The following is a 22,291-nucleotide window of genomic DNA, read 5'->3' as shown; positions in this document are numbered from 1 at the left end:
TGCATTCAGTGCCACATGTGTATTTTAAACCTGAAAAAAGGCATTATGCAAAAGCCTTTGTGTGAAACTTTGTTTACATTCATGTTTACTGTTTAACATACAGAATAAATAACAGAAACAACCATCAGTACAACATACAGTTCACGAACAGCACAAACTTCATCCTGCAAAATTATAATTTCAAACAAATTGAGCCAATTCCCATATAAAACAGTTAACAAAAACTGAATGTTTTAACGTTTTGTCCCTAATAAACGGTGTGCACTGTTTAATCTAAGTTCTTCCACTCAAACTCTGTTAGGTGGCGAACAAAGGATGACACTGTTGTTGTCGTCTTCCTCTTCACTTCTCCTCTCTTACGACTCATGCCAGTTTTTGCAGTGCATTTTGTTCCATCTTCTGGATTTATCCTGACAAAGAATCTTTTGGCAAGAGAAAATTCATGTGAAAACTAGAGCACATGTAATATATGATGAATATCAGGATGCAATACATCAATTGTGACAATAATGAAATGTTTCCATTATTGCATTTTGTGAAAAAGAGTAACTGTTTCTATCAGAATTAGGGGTCGATATTTCAGGGCCAATACAGATACTGATTAGTATTAAGCATGGAGACTCATAAGTGACATCTGGAACCAATGTGTATGCTATAGAATGAAACATGGTGTCGTATCGTATAATGTAATATAAGAAAACCAAACACCACAACAGGACACTTTTACTGAAATAACGGGGAAACACAAGGGGCAGTGGAGGTGTAAAGCCACTAGACCACTGCAACAATAACAAATATGCTAACACAAAAATTCATTTAAATGCCTTTACTCACTGGCTAAACGCGTGTACAGATGTGGTGGGTGGTGAATTCCTGATAAGAATTAAACTGTCTACATGGCTAATTAATGCAGCTCAGAGGAAAAGAAAATGTGTATTTTTGTGATTCAGGTAAACAACTATACATGTGAGAACTGTGTGAGAATTAACGTGAAGGAAAAAAAGACTAACCGCTGTATGAGTTCAAGTGTCGCACAGGCAGGCTCCTGGTATTCGATACGAACATAGAAACATGCAAAAAAACACAGACAGGGCATCTGCAAAACTCAGGTGCTACTCCAAAATGTAGGTCACCTTTCCCTCAATGCTCTCCATCCACTTTCTTGGGGAGAGGAATGTGTTCCCTGAAAGACAACTAGTGTTGTAGTTCTCGAGACCGGTCTTGTCTTGGTCTCGACTCTATTTGGTCTCGGTCTTGTCTTGGTCTCGACTCTATTTGGTCTCGGTCTTGTCTTGGTCTCGGACATAGCGTTCTCGATGGGATGGGGAAAAAAAGAGAAAACTGCACATCCTCACAGAACAGTATCATTATTTATTACGCGCCTCAATTCAAATGCAACCAGTCAGATGCATCCATTTCAAAAACGTTACATTTTATACATTTTCTCCACGGACACTGCCAGTGCTTCACAGTCCACAAACAGTCTTGGTCTTGGTCTCGCCTTAGTGTGTCTTGGTCTTGGTCTTGGACTTGGTCTTGGTCTTGGTACCCTCAAGTCTCAGCAGTGTCTTGGTCTTGATACCCTCCGGTCTTGGCAATGTCTTGGTCTCGGTTTAGGCGGTCTTGACTACAACACTAAAGACAACAAATAAAAATTGCACACTCCTAAAAGGCAAACTGCACACATGACACAATAACCTTTCTTAAAATCCTAAAATAGCCAAGTCTTCTCTTACCAAGCATTATCAGTCTCGATGTGGCTGGCAGGGTCTAGTCTTTCTCTACTGATGACTTTGTCGCGGTTTCCTTTAAAACACCAAAAGTCTGTGATTATTTCATAATAAAAATACAACCTGAAAATGACCAAATATATGTTTCATGTAATTCAGAAGACTATTTGCCTACTTACATCTACCAAAATAAAGTCCTCCTTGTCATGGAAGTGCTTCATCAAAAGAAGCATTACCGCTACGCTGGTCTGGCTCTGCTGCATGGTTGTGGTGTCTCTCTCAATGTTCTGTAGACGACTCTGCATGTCTCTGTTCTGCATCTACCATTGGAATAAGTATATGATCCTCTACCCTTTGGTTTGAAGAGCCTCTCCAACTCGATCACAGATATCAATACCTGTGAGAGTTTTGAAATGGGCGCAGACTCCTCTTTTTGTAAAGAGAAAAGGCCACTGTTCTTTAATGTCACTGATGCTGGAAGGGCAGGTGTTTATCATGTGACGTTGACAAATGAATGTCAGACTCATTGACTGGTCAACATCTGGTTTGTCCGCAGCTCTGGGGCCAGCAGAGTGAAATATAGCTGCCATATTTTATTATCTCTCCTTCTGGAAGACATCTTGGTTGCCAAATGATTCAGCCATAGCTATCTCCTTTGCACGGTACCACTTTGGTGGTAGTGGCACTATCATTAGTTTCTGTCATTGACCTTGGTCTCCGTATTCTTGCAGTTACGTTGTTATGATTGACATGTTCAACTCTTATCTTAAGTTGATTAACAAGTGAATAATAACCTGTTCCCAACTGTTCACCTTCCTCAGGAAAATATGTTTTCCTGGTTCAGTCTGATCTCAAAACACCTTTGGGTGGCAAAAGCAGTTTGGCCTGCAGTTTTAAATAAAATAATGCCAAATTCTTTAGAAACATCTCAGGGATCAAATCCGGGTGACTATCAAGGGATCTGTGACTATCAAGAGCTGAGTTATGCTCATCTTGGGCTTGGATGTCTTGGATCACCATCTTGTCGTGTAAGTGGCTGGGTGACAGATGACTACCTATGTTTTCTAGATATGTGTGTGGCAAAGGATGACCTCACTCTAAAGTATTTTGAGCATCCCTCAAAAGCACAAGTGATTTGCATTTGCGTCTGTGTAATCTAAAATGAACACACAGCAAGGACACATTATGGGCCACATAATCACATCCTTGAACACTGAACGTGTGGTTACTAATACTCAGATATGTTTTTTGTTTCTGTGCAAACCATACAAATATACATATTCTTAACTGTCTTTTCAAGGGCAATACAGATAGTAGGATCATTTAAATGAAATGTGGACCATTATTGATCCCTATCCTGCTGCCTGCTAATGAGAATCACTTTTGTAGCACTAGCTAGACTCCAGTATGTGAATATTGCAGAGGCTAGCTTTATGTTAATGTCAGCCACATTCTGTATTTTTATGAAATAAGTTTGATTTTAATTCAGCTGACAAATTTGTCTGTAAAAAACAAAGGACAACTCCGTTTACTTTAAAGTTGTCGCTAATTTTGTCAAGTCGCTAATTTATCTTCAAGTTAAATTCAGGTACAGCTATTACATTCACTATTTTTTACCTAGTTAGTCTGTCTCTTGTTCAGTTGGTGTCCTCGCAGCAATAAAAATCTTTTTTGTTTGGATAAGTTCTTGTGGCCCTTCACCTGGTAAAATCCCGTGCCGCTATTGTGTTGGTTCCTACCTAAATCAAAGGTGAAAAAAAGGGTTCCTAATCTAAATGAAAAAACTGAAAAATGACAAAACAACTCTGTGCCTAAAAGAAACAAAATGATGTATGGGCGCGAAACGAGCCGTTGAGGTAACTACAGTAATATATTATTAATTTGTAAAAATACAGTAAGAAGCTGTATATGGTGTTTGACGTCACCGAAAATTCCCATAATGCATTGGATATTACAGTTATTTACTGGAAAAAGGATTTACTGTATCATGCTGAGTGATATACAGTAATTGACTGTAAAATTTACAGAAATGCCTAATAGTGTAGGTAATGGCACTGTAGGGTAACCGTCCACTGGCCCAATGGCACAATCCAATTGGGCAGCCAAAGGCTTGGAATGCGTGTGGGTCCTTCCGAGCGCTCCTGTAAGTTACTTACCCGTTTGAGGTAAAGACCGAATTATATCTGACTCCAATTTAATTAAAGATCTCTATGGCAATTTTAGTCATGACATGTCTGTTATTTAGATTACTCCTGGGCTGTGCCTTCTATTGCTGAACTCTCACTAATCCCGGACAGTGGGGTACACCGGATTTGCCTCGGCCGATCCGCGGATCTGCTATGTAGGTTTAGAAGTTGGGAAATCACTACAATGTAATACAGTGCCAGCCTAGATACCCGTCAGGACCTGGCGACCCATAACGCCTCAGAGGCTCAGCTGACACTTGTCAAATCTGAGCTAGTGAGGGCCACAGAGGTTAAGCCGGTGTTTGCTGTAACTCTGCGTGTGCGCGCCTCAGAGGCGGAGCCGGACTTTTGGTGTAACTCAGTGTGTGCCCGCCTCAGAGGCGGAGCCGGACTTTTGGCGTAGCTCAGTGTGTGCCCGCCTCAGAAGCTGAGCCGGTCTTTTACTGTAACCCAGCGTGTGCGCACCTCAGAGGCTGAGCCGGTATTCACCGTAACTCAACTTGGGCAGTGACAAGGGGTCTCGGAGAAACAGGGTCGAGTCAGAGGCTGCAAGAGAGTGTTAGAATAACCCCAGTCTCTGAGAAACATGCAGAGGTTAGCAAAGTCAGACAGCCAAGAAGTAATCAAAAACACAAATTGATGTTTATTCACAATTAATATATAACACATCAATTTCACTAAATATAACATTAAAGTAATTTTAACATGTGGCCACAAGTCCTAAACTATATAATCCAATTAAAAGTATACAACAATTCCATACCTCAGCTGAGTGGACACATAGTAACTGCAGAAAATATCTGATTACAGATGTAGATTCATACAGCACTATGCGGGAGCTCTGATTACAGAGTGACTCCCCATGCTACTCTGGTGCTCTTCCTTAAGTATTCCAAACCAAGTGATAGACTGTACCAAAGGTTGTGATTGATTATTTTAGGGCCTGCTTTGATCCTGTGTGTGTGTCCTGGAGAACTGTTGATCTTTGTTGGCCTTCAGCCAATCAAATTGCTTTAGGAGGAATGTGACAATTCCTTTGTTCTACCAGGTGATAAGATCCTCCACTTTGGTGGGTTTAGTCTTATTTTCTATATTTCTCTTATGTGAGAACATACCGCTTTAAGGTTGAGAGTATTGTGCTCGTCGTACTGTGACCATTCAAACGAGACCAAACATGGGTGTGTGTGTCCCTAATGTATACCTCCTGTGTTAGTGAGTGTAGGATGCATCTGTGTCTTGAGGCAGCCAGGACTTGTCACTGGAATCTGGCTGCAGGGTTCTGGCTGCCCAGCGGGGGTGAGGTGTCCCTTTTGATGTGGTGATCAGGTGATTTGGGTCCAGTCTTGTCGGAGCCGGTGGACCTTTGCTTCTGGACACTGGGTGGAGCATCACAGGCTTGCCAGAGCAGAGCTCAGACCGACGGGGCCTGCAAGGCCTCCAGCCTTACAGTGCACACGGCAGTCGGGAGCACCAGTAATAACACTAACAAATACGTACAAGGTCTATTTACAGGACATACACAGGGCCATATACAAGGCTTGCGAGCTTCCCGGGATACTCAATCCCCTCCTACACTGCCCCCCCCCCCCCCCAGCTGTCCCAGCGACCACCACCCCCAGCCCCCACCTCAGTACTGAGACAAGTCCCAAGGTTTGGTGGCAGCCCGCGGTGCATCACTTCCAATGACGGGGGGCCTTCAGCTCCCGATGCTGGATTTTGTTTTCTTTGTGATCTTTGTTTTTTACTTGATTTTCTGATGCACGGTTCCATTCCAGCCAGGCCAGGAATGTGGTGAGACGTCTGCATTTCAATTAGTGCGTAAAGGCATCACCATAGTTTTCACTATCATTGTTTATTTCTGTTTTATTATATTTAATGTAGCATTTTAATAATGTATATGTTTGAAGTGGCTGGTGCTTTAAGGTCTGTTGCAGCTTTGGTCTAGATTTATATGGTGTTTGGGTACAAGTTGGGTTGCTATAAAGGGAGATTACATATTGATATACCATTGATATTTGATGGTGTTAGAGACTTTTTGATTATTTAGGTAAAGTATTGTTTGCAAGTTAATACTGAAGATACCTGCTTACAAAATTTACAAGCTGATGGAAATTATTGCTTGAAAATGTCAGCTTGTAGTTGCTGTATATGCCTTGGCCTTCATAATCAGTATGAAAAATTGACAACAAAACTTTGACTTACCATTTGCCAAACTATAACTTTACGCCATCACAGGTAATTTCCTCAAAAACAGAATGTGTGTGTCATGAAGTAACCAACAATATATATTAAAAAAATTCTAAAATGTCTGGCTGAGTGAGGAGAAGGAAACGCTGAAAGCCTCTGACATATTAGCCATTCCAAGATCACCCCTCATACTCTAGGACAGCCACCTAAACGTTGCACTGCTTCCATATAATATCCACTGATCAACTTTGGGTCACTATTTGTTGTGTAGGCATTGAGCCAGATTATTTTTCTTGAAAACCCATCAATTTTCCTTTATACAAATACCGTATGGCTTAAGTTTATCATACAAATCCAGGTGCCAGATGAAGGTCGACCCTTTTGAAAGGTAACTGCCTCGTGTGAGACGTCTTGCTTGCCTTAATGACACCCCTCAGGGATCCAACTCCTTCAAAGCCAAGCGCACATCCACCTTTCTCACACGTAGTCCATATTCCCGGCATTTAGCATACATCCATCGGTACCCATGAAGCTGTCCCGAGTTCTGTAGTTGGTTACTAATGAATTCAAGCATGTCCACCAGTTCGGAGTACATTTTGCGACGAGAATAGCCCTTTGCACTAAGTATTCTCTTCAAGTGTCTCTCACTTAAGTGTAAACCATGTTTACTCTCAAGCACCGATTGAATGTCTCTATATTTGAGGCCAAGTTCAAAATAAAACTCTCTGAACGGCTCCCACAATTGTGCGCGCTCCATTGCTGTCCTCTCCCTATGATCACCGACTGACCCAGAAGTACTTTTACAATAAAAAACAAACTTTTTTGCGAAATCTCGCAAATGTTCACTTTTTTTTTCTCCCATGTTCCCTCCCGGGCTCCATACTGAAGATATATAATAAGACATACATCTACTACAAGTTTTTTATACATTTCACAACCGTTCTTGGGCATAATGTACACTTCTTTGTGTTTTGGGTGGTTTTTGGGATGCTTTTGGGGGATGTTTTTATGTTCGCAGCCTGAAACACGGTTTGTGAACCGGTACAAAAATTTTTCGAACTTCTGCTTCATAACCTGATTTGTTCGTGAACAGGACTGTTCGTGGGTCGAGGTACCACTGTATAAAGATAAAAATGAAAGAGAAATGCTTCATATTAACACACCATTATAAGCCAACATCAAATACACTTGTTTTGATAGCCAAGGCTTTGAAATGTTTCTATGGACACTATTACTGATACCGTCCCCTTCATAAATTATTTTTTTTTATTAATGACGTTACGTGAAACATTAGTTAGCCTCATCTAGCCCATTAGGTGTAATATGAAAGAAACCCAACCTTTAACATGGCCAGGGTCGCCTCGCCAATGATTATATTTATCATGTTTCATACAGTTATCTGTACTCCAAACGCGACAGCAGGACGCAGTTTTGGAACATATAATGATCATTATTTTGTCTTACCGAATGCCCTCCTTCACAATGTGCACAATGTGTGCTCTCTCTCTCTCTCTCTGTCACACACACACACACACACACACAGCAGACACTATTATTAACACATTCAAACTGAATTAAGAATCCATTTGGCCCGTAGACATTTTCAACTGCTGATTTTTTATTCAGGTGAATATTTAGCCTGAAATTTTATTTTTAGCTCTTACAAAAATTACCAAGGTCCAGACCTGAGTGACCTCATATCTGGCTACGGCCCTGATTGGGAGTGGCTCCCAGGGTGAAGACATATCCACTGGAGAACTCATATGTACAAGCAAGCACAGGACAGCACATACATCAAGATGGAAACTGCAACCCAAGGTGGTAATCCAACTGAGTGTGAGAGGCTTACAAACAGATGGATGATTGCTATCTTCTCTGGGTCCCAGAGACAAAGAATGTTGCTTGCTCAGACTTTTTTGTCAACACTATCATAGGTGGAGGAAGTACCGTCCTTGTACAAGTAAAGTAGAAAATAGTATCAAGTTACATAAGTTTACTTGACTTGAATGGGGGTAATGCTAACAGAGCCCAAATACCGAATAACACATGCCTACTTATTTCAAATCATTCAGGTTAAGCAAACATGGTCCTGCCAAGATAAATATATGGTAGTTATCAATAAAACATGTCACTATTGAGCTAAATATACAGTTATAATCAATAAAACATGTCGCTATTGAGCTAAATACACAGTTATAATCAATAAAACATGTTGCTATCAAGCTAAATATACATTATACATCTAATAAAAGCCAGTGAAACAATTCTTATATCTCAAAAACAGTAGTTATAATCGATAAAACATATTACTGTTGAGCTAAATAAACATTAATAATCCAATAAAACATCAGTTATGCTATCGGGTAAAATGTAGAAGTTTTTCTACAATTAACTAAAACACATTTGTAATTGTATTTTATTGATGTAAATGCTTGCTGCATTGGTAAGGGTTAACTTTAAAGTTATGGGCTGACAGATTTTTATTCTGGCTTACCAGCAATTTCAAAAAGTTCCATCCCATCAACGTAGTTATGAGTAAATAAATCACAGGTCATATTCATCTGACATAAAATCACTTTCCTTCCTCTTAATGCAAAGACATGTGGTTGATTAAATGTACTTCATCATGCCTTCTGCTAGTATGTTGTATCTTAACATTTAAGCCATAAAAAGGATATATCAAATGAATCAACTGAATCATTCATAGTTGAAGTTTGGAATTTCTTTTATACAAATGCCATCACTGAACTCACAATAGTATAAATGCAACACAGTTTTGAATAGCTAAGCTTAAATATCTAGGTGGAACTAAACAAATCTTTTTTTGGTTAGAGTTCTTTAAAGGAAATCATATTTCCAAAAAGATTAACTTAGATTCCTATGAACGATTTCCAATTATATGGAAAATTCTGTAACAATCCAATAAGGTTTATGACACACAGACTGAATTCAAGTAACACTGAAACAACATGGCATCTCTCCTATGACTGCTAATCTTAGTGCTTAGGGATACGTGACACCTTTGGTACAATAGGACAGTGTAATGTATGGTCTTACTTGGTGAACATTTTTGCTTGTTGGTTTCAGGCGTATGTCAGAAAGTTACAAAGTTTGAGTAAATGATGAATTACTTGTAATATTCACAAAAGAACAGTTTCTTGGTGTTCAGCTGATATGGTATTAATTATCATAGCTATAATGGTGACATACAACTGCATATCAAGCCAGATTTCAATCCTCTAAGCTTGAAACATATGGAGGACATTAGGGATGGATAACATACTGCATAACTTCCCTCTGCTGAATAACGGCAAATGTTTATTAACTCAAGATAACTGTAATGTTGTGTATTCAAGTTTTATAAATGCTCCCATAAAGTTTAATCTGTAAAGAAAGCATCTGCTAGAGTTCTTAACTGTATTAAACTGAACATATTAGTCCTACACTGACTGTCCTTTTCTGTTCTTACTCCAGCCTGATTCCTTACATACACTATATTGGTAAAAGTACCTGAACACCACACCAAATCATTGAATTCAGGTGTTCCAATCACTTCCATAGCCACAGGTGTATACAATCACCTGTGGCATGCAGACTGCTTCTACAAACATTTGTGAAAGAACAGGTCGCCCCAAACTTCATGTGGCCTTCAGATTAGCTCAAGAACAGTGCATAGAGATCTTCATGGAATGGGTCTCCATTGCCGAGCAGCTGCATCCAGGCCTTACATCACCAAGTACAATGCAACGTGTCGGATGCAGTGGTGTAAAGCACACTGCCACTGCACTGTAGAGCAGTGGAAACGTGTTCTCTGGAGTGACGAATTGGTGTATGTGCCAGGAGAACAGTACTTGCCTGACTGCATTGTGCCAAGTGTAAAGTTTGGTGGAGGGGGATTATGGTGTGGGGCTGTTTTTCAGGGGTTGGATTTGACCCCTTAGTTCCAGTGAAAGGAACTCTTAATGCTGCATTAAGCCATTTTGGACAATTTCATGCTCCCAACTTTGTGGGAACAGTTTGGGGACGGCCCCTTCCTGTTCCAACATGACTGCGCATCAGTACACAAAGCAAGGCCCATAAGGACATGGATGAGCAAGTCTTGTGTGGAGGAACTTGACTGGCTTGCACAAAGCCCTGACCTCAATCCGACAGAACACCTTTGGGATAAATTAGAGCGGACACTGCGAACAGGCCTTCTCGTCCAACATCACTGCCTGACCTCATAAACGCTCTCCTGAAAGAATGGTCAAAAATTCCCATAAACAAACTCTTAAACCTTGTGGACAACTTTCCCAGAAGAGCTGAAGCTGTTATAGCTGCAAAGGGTGGGTGAATTCCATATTAAAGCCCATGTATTAAGAATGGGATGTCATTAAAGTTCATGCTGGTTTTATGGAACAACATACTTGCTCATATGTAAGGATCAATGCATGACATATTGTGCATGATACATTTTTAAACATAGGGTCGCACGGTCACAGAATCACTTGATGTACAGTGGAGGCCGGTTATAAGGACGCAAATGCATCTTTGCCTCCAACACCACGTGTATAAACACATGCAGTGCACAATAGGTCATGCATTAGGCCTTCCTTAGTTAGAATTAAAAATGATCAAATCACATATTGATATCCAGATGTGATTCACCTGGTGAACAATATGTAAGTGGTTGCATTCCCACCAATCAGATTTTAGAATTCATCATCCCCATGGTATAAATGAGATTAAAACATGCTACTCAAATAGCAATATATTTGCATTTTAGGTATTCCATATACATCATAAGATATTATTGGAAATTTGCCAATCATCAGTGCAAATACAAAAATATATAACAAAAAAGAATTCACAGGTAGTGTTTTCAATAGAAAGGTTTCCCTCTCTATGTGTTGGTTATCCTTGGTAATGATGATAGCCTCCAAATTTTTCCTGTAGCCAGGAAATACCTAGAAGCATCATACACCTTTCCGCAGGTAGTTTCTTCTGGTCTTTGCCAATCAATACAAACCCCAACTGCTTATAAGTTGCAGATAAAATGTAAAACACAAAATCAATCATTATAGATCAATATTCAGTGCAGGCTATAGTACATTCTGGATTCAATGTGTGATTTTTATTTTTCAAAGAATTATATAACTTGTTCTAAGATACCGCAGTTCTGTAATAAAGCAATACTTTTCAAAACACAAAACAGTAAAAATTATTAGGTGGTCAGCCAAAAATGCTCAAGGTTGATTTTGATTATGCCATAATATACCAGTCACTAAACTTCATTATATTTTTAGGTTTGATACATTTCAAATGGTCTTTAAACTGCACACTTTTTGAAATACACTGTCAGATGCATTTATACCAATCTAGTTGGGCTCAGGCGTGGCATAACAAGTTTGCACTCTGTGAAACATCCATAGGCCAGCTAACACTCACCAGCTTTCTGCTATATATCTATTCTAAAACATGCCTGAATAAGCACGTGATATTTTTTTTCATAGGCACAACTAGGTATTGTTACTAAAGAGAAAATATGCATCCGTGCATATTCTTCTTGTTAAGGCATTAAAAACACATATTTTACTCCCCTTGGTTACATGAGACTCTATGACAATATTAAATGTTTAAACTGGGTAACTGGGTTCACTTTTTTCTTTTAATGATTTATAACATATAATTACAATTAAAAGAAAAATATCATGAAACCTTTAAGAATTATAGAATAAGCAGTGAATTTTCAAATACTTGGGTACCATTAGAGAACCTTAGATCTTTATTCTAATAATGGGAAAAACAATAATCTATTGTTTGAGAGGCAGTGAGGGACAGAACACAGGAACTGTACCCAGCACAAGCTCACTTCCCCCATTATTACAGGTGACAAACGCATCTACCAAGTAAAAAAGCTGGCCATAAATAAAAAAAATAATTTGAGGACCTAAATTTCTCAAACATATGAAATTTAAAGTCAGTAGAAAACATTGACATCATTATTCATTAGCAAACACAACACCATCTACAGCAGTGCAAACTTGAACATACTACTGACTAAAACACAGTTATTTTCATAAACCCATAGGAGGACGTCAGACAGTCATCTTGTGCACGGCGACTGTGATCGTTCCATGGCTTTTGATCAACACATTACTGCAGAGAGATAATTAGTGGACAATGGTTATTACATGATCTGAGACCGAGGTTCACGGCTGACTTGATAAATGTTCATGCTTGCAGCTTGGAGAATGCATAAAAATAGAGCATAATTTTGGCCTCAAAACTATTCTATATTGAAAAAGGATATAACCTTTCCATCAATGCACTTCAATGCATTTTAAATCATTCAGTTAAGTTTTGGCCATTTATTAATTTTTAAACCAATAAACCAATGCAGCCAAGACAAAGAAAAATATTTAAGCAGGTCACGCAGCTTTACATTATCCTAACCCCTACATTTTTTACTCATGAAAAGGACAGAAACTTACCCAGACTCTGACTCCAAGCAAACAATAGGGGTGTCGGTGGGGTCTCTTGTCAGAGATGCTGCTTGCCTCGCCAGTACTGATACCACACCTCCATGCTCATCCGACATAGACCCACGGCCTGTACACGCATGAAAAGTACGCAACATCTTGTAATGCTTAAGTACAGTGGACCTTTTCTTATGAATTCCTTTAAATATAAGTATCTGTCACACAAATTATACAGACCAGACAACATAACCAATAAAAACAAAACAACAATAATAGTTACTGCAGCATGCTTAGTTAATTGTTCATTTTCTGGAATGGACTTGTCGTGGCACCGCAATAACGTGAGGTCGAGCTTTAGGTGCGTGAACAACAGCAGTGTGGCCATATTAGTGTAATCATTATTCAACCAGATAAAGTTAGGCAACCTTCATTCTAACCAGCTAGGTACAAACTGCAAATACTTACAGCCTAAGTTGTGACCTTGCTGATCCGTGCACAGGACACCGACTATAGCATGATTTTTCATTCTTCTCGAAAAGAATAAGAAATTCCACAGTTAAACTACAGCAAATGCATTTAATAACATTAGATTTTTGGTACCTTACAAAAATTCGAGAATGACCAAACAAGTTAGGAAGCTGAACTGGCTCATGATATTGTACCGATTAATTTCAGTTCACACTTACGTGTCGTCAAGATGCTGCTCTAACGTCGATTCCATTCCTATAAAGTTATGTAATAAAGATTTAAGTACTAAAACGTATTCAGTTCTTCTTTTTTCTTGTTCGTTTGACTCTTATTTGGTCAGCTGACTGTGTGTAGCGCGTGACTACGTTTATCTACGGGTACCCATGGGTGTCAAACTTAAACTTCAACAGTCCTGTTTAAGTAGGTATATCCTAACGGGAATTACAGTTTTGAATAAGAAATATGTCAACTGAGAAAATACATTTTAAATAAACAAATCCGATCATTTTACTGAATTAGAATCTTATACTGAAATTTTACTTTCTGATATATTCTTATTTATAAACATGGAAACTAAAAAATATTCTAATGTGACATGTTGAGAATTGCTGACGTGAACAATACAGAATTGCTGTAATGAGAACACAGCTGCCTTACAATAGACTCTGCATGTGAATCCGTCCGTCCATTTTCTGTACCTGCTTGTCTTACGCAGGGTAACAGGGACAGGTAACAACCCATGATGGGGCGCCAATCCACTGCAGAAATCGATACAATTGATTTAGAAATAGAATGCATGATTTTTATACAGATTTTGGAACAATGCTTTTAAACACTGTGCTTCTATGGAATCACAACACTTTTGAAAAAGTATTAAAAACCTGGCATCACTGCAAAGAAGCTGGAGGTAAATTAACGTAATTGCACAAATTAGGAAAAAACAATATCATGGTTTTTTGATGTCCCTGAAGGCACAGCTGGTTACATTTTCAGGAGTTGGAAGGTACATTAAGCCACACACACACAGCATAGAATAAGAATTAAAAATCTCTGTTTTATAGATAGATAGATAGATAGATAGATAGATAGATAGATAGATAGATAGATAGATAGATAGATAGATAGATAGATACTTTATTGATCATGAAAGAAACTTAGGCTTGGAGTAGCTAGCACATATAAAAGACCACAAAGAATAATAGAAGAAGAATAAAGAATAATAAGACTGACTAAAACTGGTAATAGTCACAATAATTAAGGAGAAAAATAATAATGATGAAAGGTAAAGGTAACCAAGAATACTGATTACTACAGAGTAACTATTCAGTAGTACAGTATTTGCCAATGGATGCAGTGGGAGTTCAAGTGCAAGGGAATGTGCAAGAAGATACTGTCATTTACGACATACTGTAAATATAAAAATTATACAATAATGGTAGAAAAACTATATTATAATAAATACTATAAATCATATAACACTGTAAATACTATAAATGCAATACATATCATAGCACTATAAATTGTAGATAAGAATATATTTGGAAATACTGAATACAGATGGTGTCTGGGGCTGTTATCACACCTCTGGGATAATCAATATGATATTAAAATGACCCATGATGACAGCAATGTTCAAATCAATACACATGGCAGACAATGTCATTGAAAAAGTTTGCAGTATATTTTGGAGGCCTACATACAGTATGGTTACTAATATTGCTTGACAAGATCTCAGCTGAAGAGCAAGATATTAAAAAAAGCCAGACTTTCCATATAACAACTGCTTGCATTGGTATGCATTAAATAAGGTGGCTACTGCACCTCCTTTCCTAAGTACTCTATCTTCACTGATAAAAAGGAAGTTTAGAGGAACCGCTGCACTGTTTTCATTTAATCAAGCTTCAGAAAAAAAATCAAGGTTTCTCTTGATTATGAAATCATTAATATTTGCAGCCAAAGACCTGATATTAAATTGTTGTAACTTTAGTGTATCACAACTTTTGTCTATGGATGATGCACAACTGGAGTGGGATTAGACAGGATAGCTGTGTGCTTTGTGGACACTTTGTTCACCCTCAAGTTAGTCAAAACAGGAATGGCAAACATTGGAGCTGCTCCTTGCTGCCGATTGTGGGTTGTGGCAATAGCAGTGGATCCATATCCAGCATGATGGGAGAGAAATGAGCTGGGGGGGGGGTTGGGTAAGGACAACGAACAACAACAAACAAACAAATTTATTTTTGTATAGCGCATTATCACAAGTCTGTCCTAGTTGTCAGCACACCCTGTAATGCCGACAGCAGGGAGGCTGTGCTTGCTTTGTTTACGTAAGCAGGAGCTTTTGATGTCACACAGTAATATGTCAAGGCTTTTTTATTTGCATCCTTAGCTTATGTGAGGTGTCCGTGAGGTTGGAGGGGGGGGGGCTTTGAATAATTCATGGCAATTTCCTTGAAAGGAAAGAGGCCTTCTTTTCCAAATTTTAACCTTTTCCAAATACCAAGAGTGTAGTGATGGAGGTAGGAGGTGAGGTTAGCAGTTAGCATATGGACCCCAACACTGTTCAAACGAACCCCGTCCATCTTGTAACAGTTTTATTGTTCCAGGAACAGGTTAAAATTGTGAATGAAGCTCCACTCATGGGCACTGCATGCTGAGGAATGCCAGATACAGCGCTACCTTTGAAAACTAACTCAATTTGTTTCAGAAGACAAGTTCAGAAGGATGAGTTGCGATTTTATCGAGGTCCAAGTTGAATTTCCCCATAAGAAATAATGTCAATGAATTTAATCCATTCCAGACCCCCAAATGAATGCCTGTTTAAACCTATCTACTTATCTAACTAATGATAAATCAACCATCAATATAAAATTAATTTAATCGAATAAAACTCAATCAAAATTAATTCAATCAATATAAAACTAATACACACATGAAAAAAGTACACATGCAAAAAACATGAAATCTATGACAATTTATGAGAACTTTACCTATATAGAGGTGAGCTGATGGCAAACTGCACACCAACGAGCCCCCTCCCCCCAGGAAGAGGGAGGTTGTGGTGGATTAAATTATTAGAGGTGTAGACAGTTATAATATTGAGCTCCCCAGTCGAGCCATTGAGGCTGCGGCCTGCATCCGCTCCACAGTGTGTCCTGTGTCCATGCAATAGTAAGGGGGACATGATCTAGGTATGTAATATTCTAACAGGTCTGGATGCTATTTAACTATGTAGTTCCTTCAGTAGCAGAACTCCTGGACATCGGTGGAAATTAGTTGAGAGCACATTTTAAACTGGATTTGAGAAAGGACTTCTTTACACAGTGTGTAGTTAGAGTATTGAATAGTTTTCCTGCTAGTGTAGTGGAAGCTAAAACCATGGGATCCTTTAAATCAAAGCTAGATAAGATTTTAACAACTCTGATCTATTAATTGGGCAAGCTTGATGGGCTGAATCATTTGTAAATTTCTTATGTTCTTACTGCCAAGTGAATTTTTTTTCACCACTAACATATTACTTGGACTATAGTGTGTCGAGTCTATTCCACCATCCACCATTTTTATATTATCTGCTGTAGCTAACAACACACTATTATAATAAATTTACACTATTAGAAATTTTCTGGCAATGTCATCTGAGTAAACTGGTCGACCTGGCTGTGACCATGAAACCATCTCCCTCTAGTGGCTAGATGAAGAAAGACATTTACACTCCATTCTGCAGAGACCTATACTTGTGAGAACAGGGCACAGTTCTCATGAAATGTGACGTATTGGGACATCTGGCCATTATACCCATAGGCACTTTTATGACATCCCATTCTAAATCTGTAGGCATCAAGCGACAGTTCGCACTCTTCTGGGAAGGCTTTCCATAAGATTTTGAAGTGTGTCTAAGGGAATTTTTGCCCATTCATCGAGAAGAGCATTTGTGAGGTCAGGCACTGATGTTGGATGTGAAGGCCTGGCTCACAATCTCCATTATAGTTCATCCTAAAGGTGTTTAATGGGGTTATGGTCAGTATGCGGGCCAATCAAGCTCTTCCACACCAAACTCACCCAACCACGTCTTTATAGATCTTGCTTGGTGCACTGGGACACAGTCATGCTGGGACAGAAAAGGGCCTTCCCAAACTATTTCAAGAAACTTTGAACCACAGAATTGTCCGAAATGTCTAGATATGCATAGTATTATACTCATAGATTAAATAGCTGCATATATTTTAAATTTCAGTTTCTTCCTCTTCTTTCCCCTTTTTTCTAAACCAGCCAGTTGATGGTTTAGCCTGTTTCTTATCCATTTGTATTGATGCTTGACTTCCACACCTTACCCCTCCCCTAACACTGCCAATCAAGATTCGAAACTATACAAAATTCAAAACTATAGCATGGTTTTGTGTTGTGTGTGCATAGAATCAGCTGTCACCGATCGTTGATTTCAGTCAGATGCCATTGTATTTTTCATATAGTAGCTCTTCTGCTGATGAGGCAAGGTAGGTAGTTTGCCATTCCAAAGGTGATTGATCCACCACAACTGATACAGATATAAAGAGCGTTTCTTAACATGGTATTTTTATGCTTTTCTGGTTTTCCCCCTTTCCTTTAGTGTGTTATATTGCTTTATATACATGTAAACGGTCTGCAACTTCTGTGACCTGGTGATGTCACCCTGGATTACAATCCTCATCAGCCACCTGCCTGCAAGGATCTGTCTGCAGACTTCAAGACAGAAGGCGGAGTCAGCGCTGACCCTGGGTGTTCTGGCACGCTGGGTGACATTCCGGTGTGGGGAACACCAGATGGACTGGCCAGCGCCACCTGCTGGCCAGACAGGACAACAGCCATGGCAGGGATGGATCCTGACATGCATATGAACGCAAACCCATTTTATTGAAAAATATGAACCCAAACAAAGCTGTAACATTAAATAGTGTAAAATAAATATTTAAGTTGTGTTTTTATTAATTTGTTTTAGGATGAACGCTTTAACCTCACTAAGGTTTCTGGCAGCAGAAAATCCCCTTACGAAATGTAAAGTGTTTTTTTTTTTAACAGCTGGAGAATTTAGGCAGTGCCAAATCATGGGAAAGCTAGTACCTCTTCCTGCAAACAGGCAGGTGTAAGTCCATAGATGTAGAAGTGGACATGGATTTGGATAAAGTCAGGCTGGAGGCAGCTGACCCATCAGGGCAGTCATACTTCAGGCTCTGTGCTCTTGAGGGTAGACAAAGCATATGCAGTTTGCTTAGTCTGTCATCTCTCTCCGAGCATCTTCCTATGGTGGACTTTAAGCCACACACTCAGCCCCAACTGGGAACTTTAGCAGCCAGCTCTGCACCCAGTCAGCTCTGCACCCAGTCAGCTCTGCACCCAGTCAGCATTCCTCAGGTGGTTTCTAAGCCGACTGTGTTGAGAGATGCAGATCACCCCCTGCTGACTCAGACCAGATTCTCAATGGGCCGTCGCATCACATTCTACTAATTCCAGAAATATTTGGGGAAATGTAAATACTACTAAACTTTTATTGTAATTTGTTCCATAAGATTAAAAAGATACTGCAGTTGTCTAATAAATCATTTGCTCTAAATTTTTGGAAGCTATGCATTGGCAGTATTTTACCTTCTCATATGATTTTACCATAAAATTCATATAGATTAAACTTCAGTTCTTTTTAAATGATTTTAAGAAAATGTTTGAAAACAGTGCTGCATTAATGCTCATTGTGTGGGTTGCTGTGACCTCACACCTCCAGCCATACTCTCGCCATACTCTCGCCATACTCTCCCCACATTCACACGGCTTCTTCTGAGTACACTGGCTTCTTCCCAAAAGCATGAAGTTGAAGTTGTATCCCATCCAGTGTAGATGGCATTAAAAACAGTCCTTTAAAGAAATACTGATTTTATTGCAAATAAGGTATTATTTAAGTCATCATAAATATCTGTCACATATATTTATCAGTTTTATAGAAAATTAGTATTTGCAACATCACGTTCAGCCCTTTTTAACTACATTTTTAACACTGAACAAACAACAACATTTCTGTTATTAGCCAAATGAGACTGGTGTATATTTGTAATAGTCAGGCATACTGCCGCCTGACAATGTTCCTTTTGGTCTTTAATCAGGAATGTCTTTAAATAATTCAGTGACTGAGAATTTATGATATAAATGGTCTCATAAATTTCACATGAAAGTCCCCCAGCCTAGGATCAAATTAAACTGAGCATCACCCTGTAATGGATGGGAGGCTGAGGTGCCATTCAGCTATTCCAAATGCCGTCCTAATCGCAAAAGTCATAAACAAAATAAACATAGTGTAGTGGCCTGGCCAACAGGCCCAGACCAGTAAGCAAGAATGGGCAGGGAAACCAACTGAGTACATCCAAGTCCATCAGCTGGCTCTCACAATACTCACGACCTCACTGTGCCCATTGGGCCTCCATGCACCCCTCAACGAAACCCGCTAACAAGAAAAACATCAATTCAACAAGGGCTATTTACAATCGCACACGGGGCATGCTGGGACATGTGCCCCGCCGGTGCTACAAGATCTATAGCAGGGGTCACCAACATGGTGCCCGTGGGCACCAGGATGCCCCCAAGGACCACGAGTCGCCCGCGGACCTGTTCTAAAAATAGCACAACTCACCAGTGAGCAGCGTCTAAAATTAAATTTTATCCTGTTGCTATTCTTCTTTAATCACATTTGCATTTATATAGGTTTGAAAATGACAACATCTAAAAAAAGCATTTAAAACATGTTTCTTATGCATGAAGTTTAGACAAGTTTAGGAGGCCGTTTCAAACTGGTAGCCCTTCGTATGGCTCAGTACCCATGAAGTAGCTCTCAGATTCAAAAAGGTTGGTGACCCCTGATCTATAGTAACTGTAATTAAAGCCACAAATGAAGACAAACGCCTACACTAATGACTCCCACTAATTGTGGGAACACCTAGCATTTTTGGCATTACACTTTAAAAATTACTACAAAATATTGGCAGTAATGTTTATAAACAAAGAATGTTTACAAATATCATACATTGGAATTTATTACCACAAACTTCTAAAGCTATGCAATATTTGGCCATATTTGACTGTTTTCTGGGTGTGTGGAGGTTTGTTATCTACATGAGATGTTTAATAGATATTTAATGGAAGGTCAGTCAAAATGCAATTGGTAAATCATTGGGGGTTCAATAGAGATAAATTAAATTAAGTTATAATTAAGTTATAAATTAAAGTAAGAAGAATGTATGGTGGCTATTGACTGATTATTGATTACATTAAGTCATTTCATCTCTGTGTTCAGCCACCTTGTCCATTCTGAAATGCATTTTCTCAGCTAGCCATATTAGTTGAATACCTTCTTGTACCATTTTACACATAACATTGTAAAATATTTATTTTGTTACTGAATAGTATGGTTTCTGTTCTTTTCAGTTATTTTCTTTCTTTTGTCCTGTCCAGCAGCTTTAGCAGAATCGTGGTCTGAATGCACTGCTGTGCCAAACATGTTTGCTTTGCCATGAGCGGCTCTATAAACTCTGTATGGGCCCCTCATGTTGATCAATTTCTTTTTATTTTATTTATTTATTTCATTTTTAGCACATGTAAAATATTGCAGTGGCTCAGCTGGCCGAAGAGGAGGGACAGATTAGGAAGGGGGAAGAAAAAGAAAGGAAAGAAAAGAACAAAAAAAAGAAAGAAAAAAGAAGGAATAAGTGAGAAAGATAAGTCAAGAACGATATGAGTAAAGTAGAAAGGACATAATCTCCAATTGCTGCATCCGTGTAGACGGAGTAGTCTGATATAGATGAGAACTTATCTATAAGTGATATTGTCTTAAGAAGAGAGGTTGTTGAGTTCCTAAGAAAGAGTAATAAAGACTTATCTTATGGTCAATTTTTTCTGTTTGAATTCCTTTAATATCTACATTTTGTCTAATTGCTGCTGCTAGTGGCTCAATGAAGATAAGAAAAAGCGAGGGAGAGAGCGGGCAGCCCTGCCTGGTGCCCCTCTGCAAACGGAAGCTTTGAGAAATTAGTTCATTTGTCCAACACGTGCATTTGGAGAACTGTAAAGTGTTTTGATCCAGCTTATGAAGGATGAACCAAATCCAAATTTATGTAGAACTGCAAATAGAAATTTACTTTGTCAAATGCTTTCTCTGCATCTAGAGATATAACCGTGGTTTCTAATTTGTTAATGGAGCAGTAGTCTATAACATTCATTTTCAGTTTTTTCTAAATGGGTCTCTAGCTCCAAAACAACACATAATTGCTTTTTAATGGTATAAGTACTAAATCTGTAATAAACAAGACAAATGGCATTGAAATACACTCCACTTAAATGGCACCTTGATATGGATAGCATTGTTCATTTTACAATGTTCTTACTGGTCTTAGTTTTGTACATATATCAAACTATTTGTTAAATTAAGAATTGTTACTGACAATACATGTGCAAGGTAGGTATTTTAACAGAAAACAATGTTTGCATCCATTACAGAAGACTAACAGTGAAATACTAGTAATGTGTCTAGTGTTGCTCAATAAATCCACAGTTATTAGCTCACAGACCCAGATGCAGTGTGAATGACTTAATTTAATGTGTTGCATTATTTTCACATGTCAGAAAAGCAAGATTTTTGCACCAGTGCTCCAAAACAGTGCTTTTCACACTTCACTTGTTCAATTTAAATGTTTGCCGTAGGTAATTAAAGTACACTGGCGCTAATGTGTTATGATTATATTACCTATGTGGTTCCTACCTTGGCAGCCGTGACCACATTGTTCTTATTTATTGTCATTAAATGTCCCATAACATTTATTATCTCCCATTCAATGCCTGTGTCAGCTGTTCTTGAGTGAAATACAGTGAAGAGTGTTAGAACCCCATTCTATGTGAACATGTATCAAGCTATATTGAGGAAGCCTGACTTCTCCACTTGCTAATTCCCTCCGTGACAGTGATTTAACTTTATGATAAGTGTTTCATCAGCCGAAACTCCCCTAAAGAAAGTTCTGACCCTGAACAGCTCAGAGCTTCATTGTATCCACCACAGAGATTTTCTGTCACACAGCATTGAATTACATTCACGACAGCTGACTTACTGTAGGTGTCTTAGGACCAGAGGCACTTGGGGGGTTTCAGTCTCAGAAACCGACTGCCCTCAAAAGGGAGTCACAGAGTTTAATAAACCCTCTATTGCTTGGTCTTTCTTAGGATTTGAGTTAAAGCACGGTGGCTTTTTTTG

The 22,291-nt window shown here is 38.9% G+C and overlaps 1 protein-coding gene and 1 pseudogene across 1 annotated transcript; both read right to left on the bottom strand.

Annotated features, from left to right (window-relative positions):
* Positions 1-268: 268 nt before the first annotated feature.
* On the bottom strand, positions 269-4,148 carry LOC140579729 (uncharacterized; annotated as a pseudogene).
* A 7,046-nt stretch (positions 4,149-11,194) lies between these two features.
* Positions 11,195-13,416, bottom strand: lamtor5 (late endosomal/lysosomal adaptor, MAPK and MTOR activator 5). Its single transcript, XM_023795798.2, has 4 exons — positions 13,251-13,416; positions 13,030-13,091; positions 12,577-12,694; positions 11,195-12,241 (listed from the first exon to the last, which is right to left on the bottom strand). Exons 1-4 carry the CDS (start codon positions 13,283-13,285, stop codon positions 12,181-12,183), a joined length of 276 nt encoding a protein of 91 aa, XP_023651566.1. The 5' UTR covers positions 13,286-13,416; the 3' UTR covers positions 11,195-12,180.
* Positions 13,417-22,291: the final 8,875 nt, after the last annotated feature.

This window comes from Paramormyrops kingsleyae, chromosome 18, assembly GCF_048594095.1.
Source record: "Paramormyrops kingsleyae isolate MSU_618 chromosome 18, PKINGS_0.4, whole genome shotgun sequence".
In the NCBI taxonomy this organism is placed as follows: Eukaryota; Metazoa; Chordata; class Actinopteri; order Osteoglossiformes; family Mormyridae; genus Paramormyrops; species Paramormyrops kingsleyae.
The sequence above is the reverse complement of the archived record's forward strand: the minus strand, read 5'-3'. Positions and strand labels throughout refer to the sequence as shown.

Bases quoted from the DNA above. Each gene is read 5' to 3' on its own strand.
- lamtor5 (XM_023795798.2), bottom strand. From the start codon at position 13,285: ATGGAATCGACGTTAGAGCAGCATCTTGACGACAC. The intron at 12,695-13,029 runs GTAAGTATTTGC...ATGCGTGTACAG, and splicing joins GCAAGGTCACAACTTAGGCT to GCCGTGGGTCTATGTCGGAT. The intron at 12,242-12,576 runs GTAAGTTTCTGT...ATCTCTCTGCAG, and splicing joins TGCTTGGAGTCAGAGTCTGG to TAATGTGTTGATCAAAAGCC.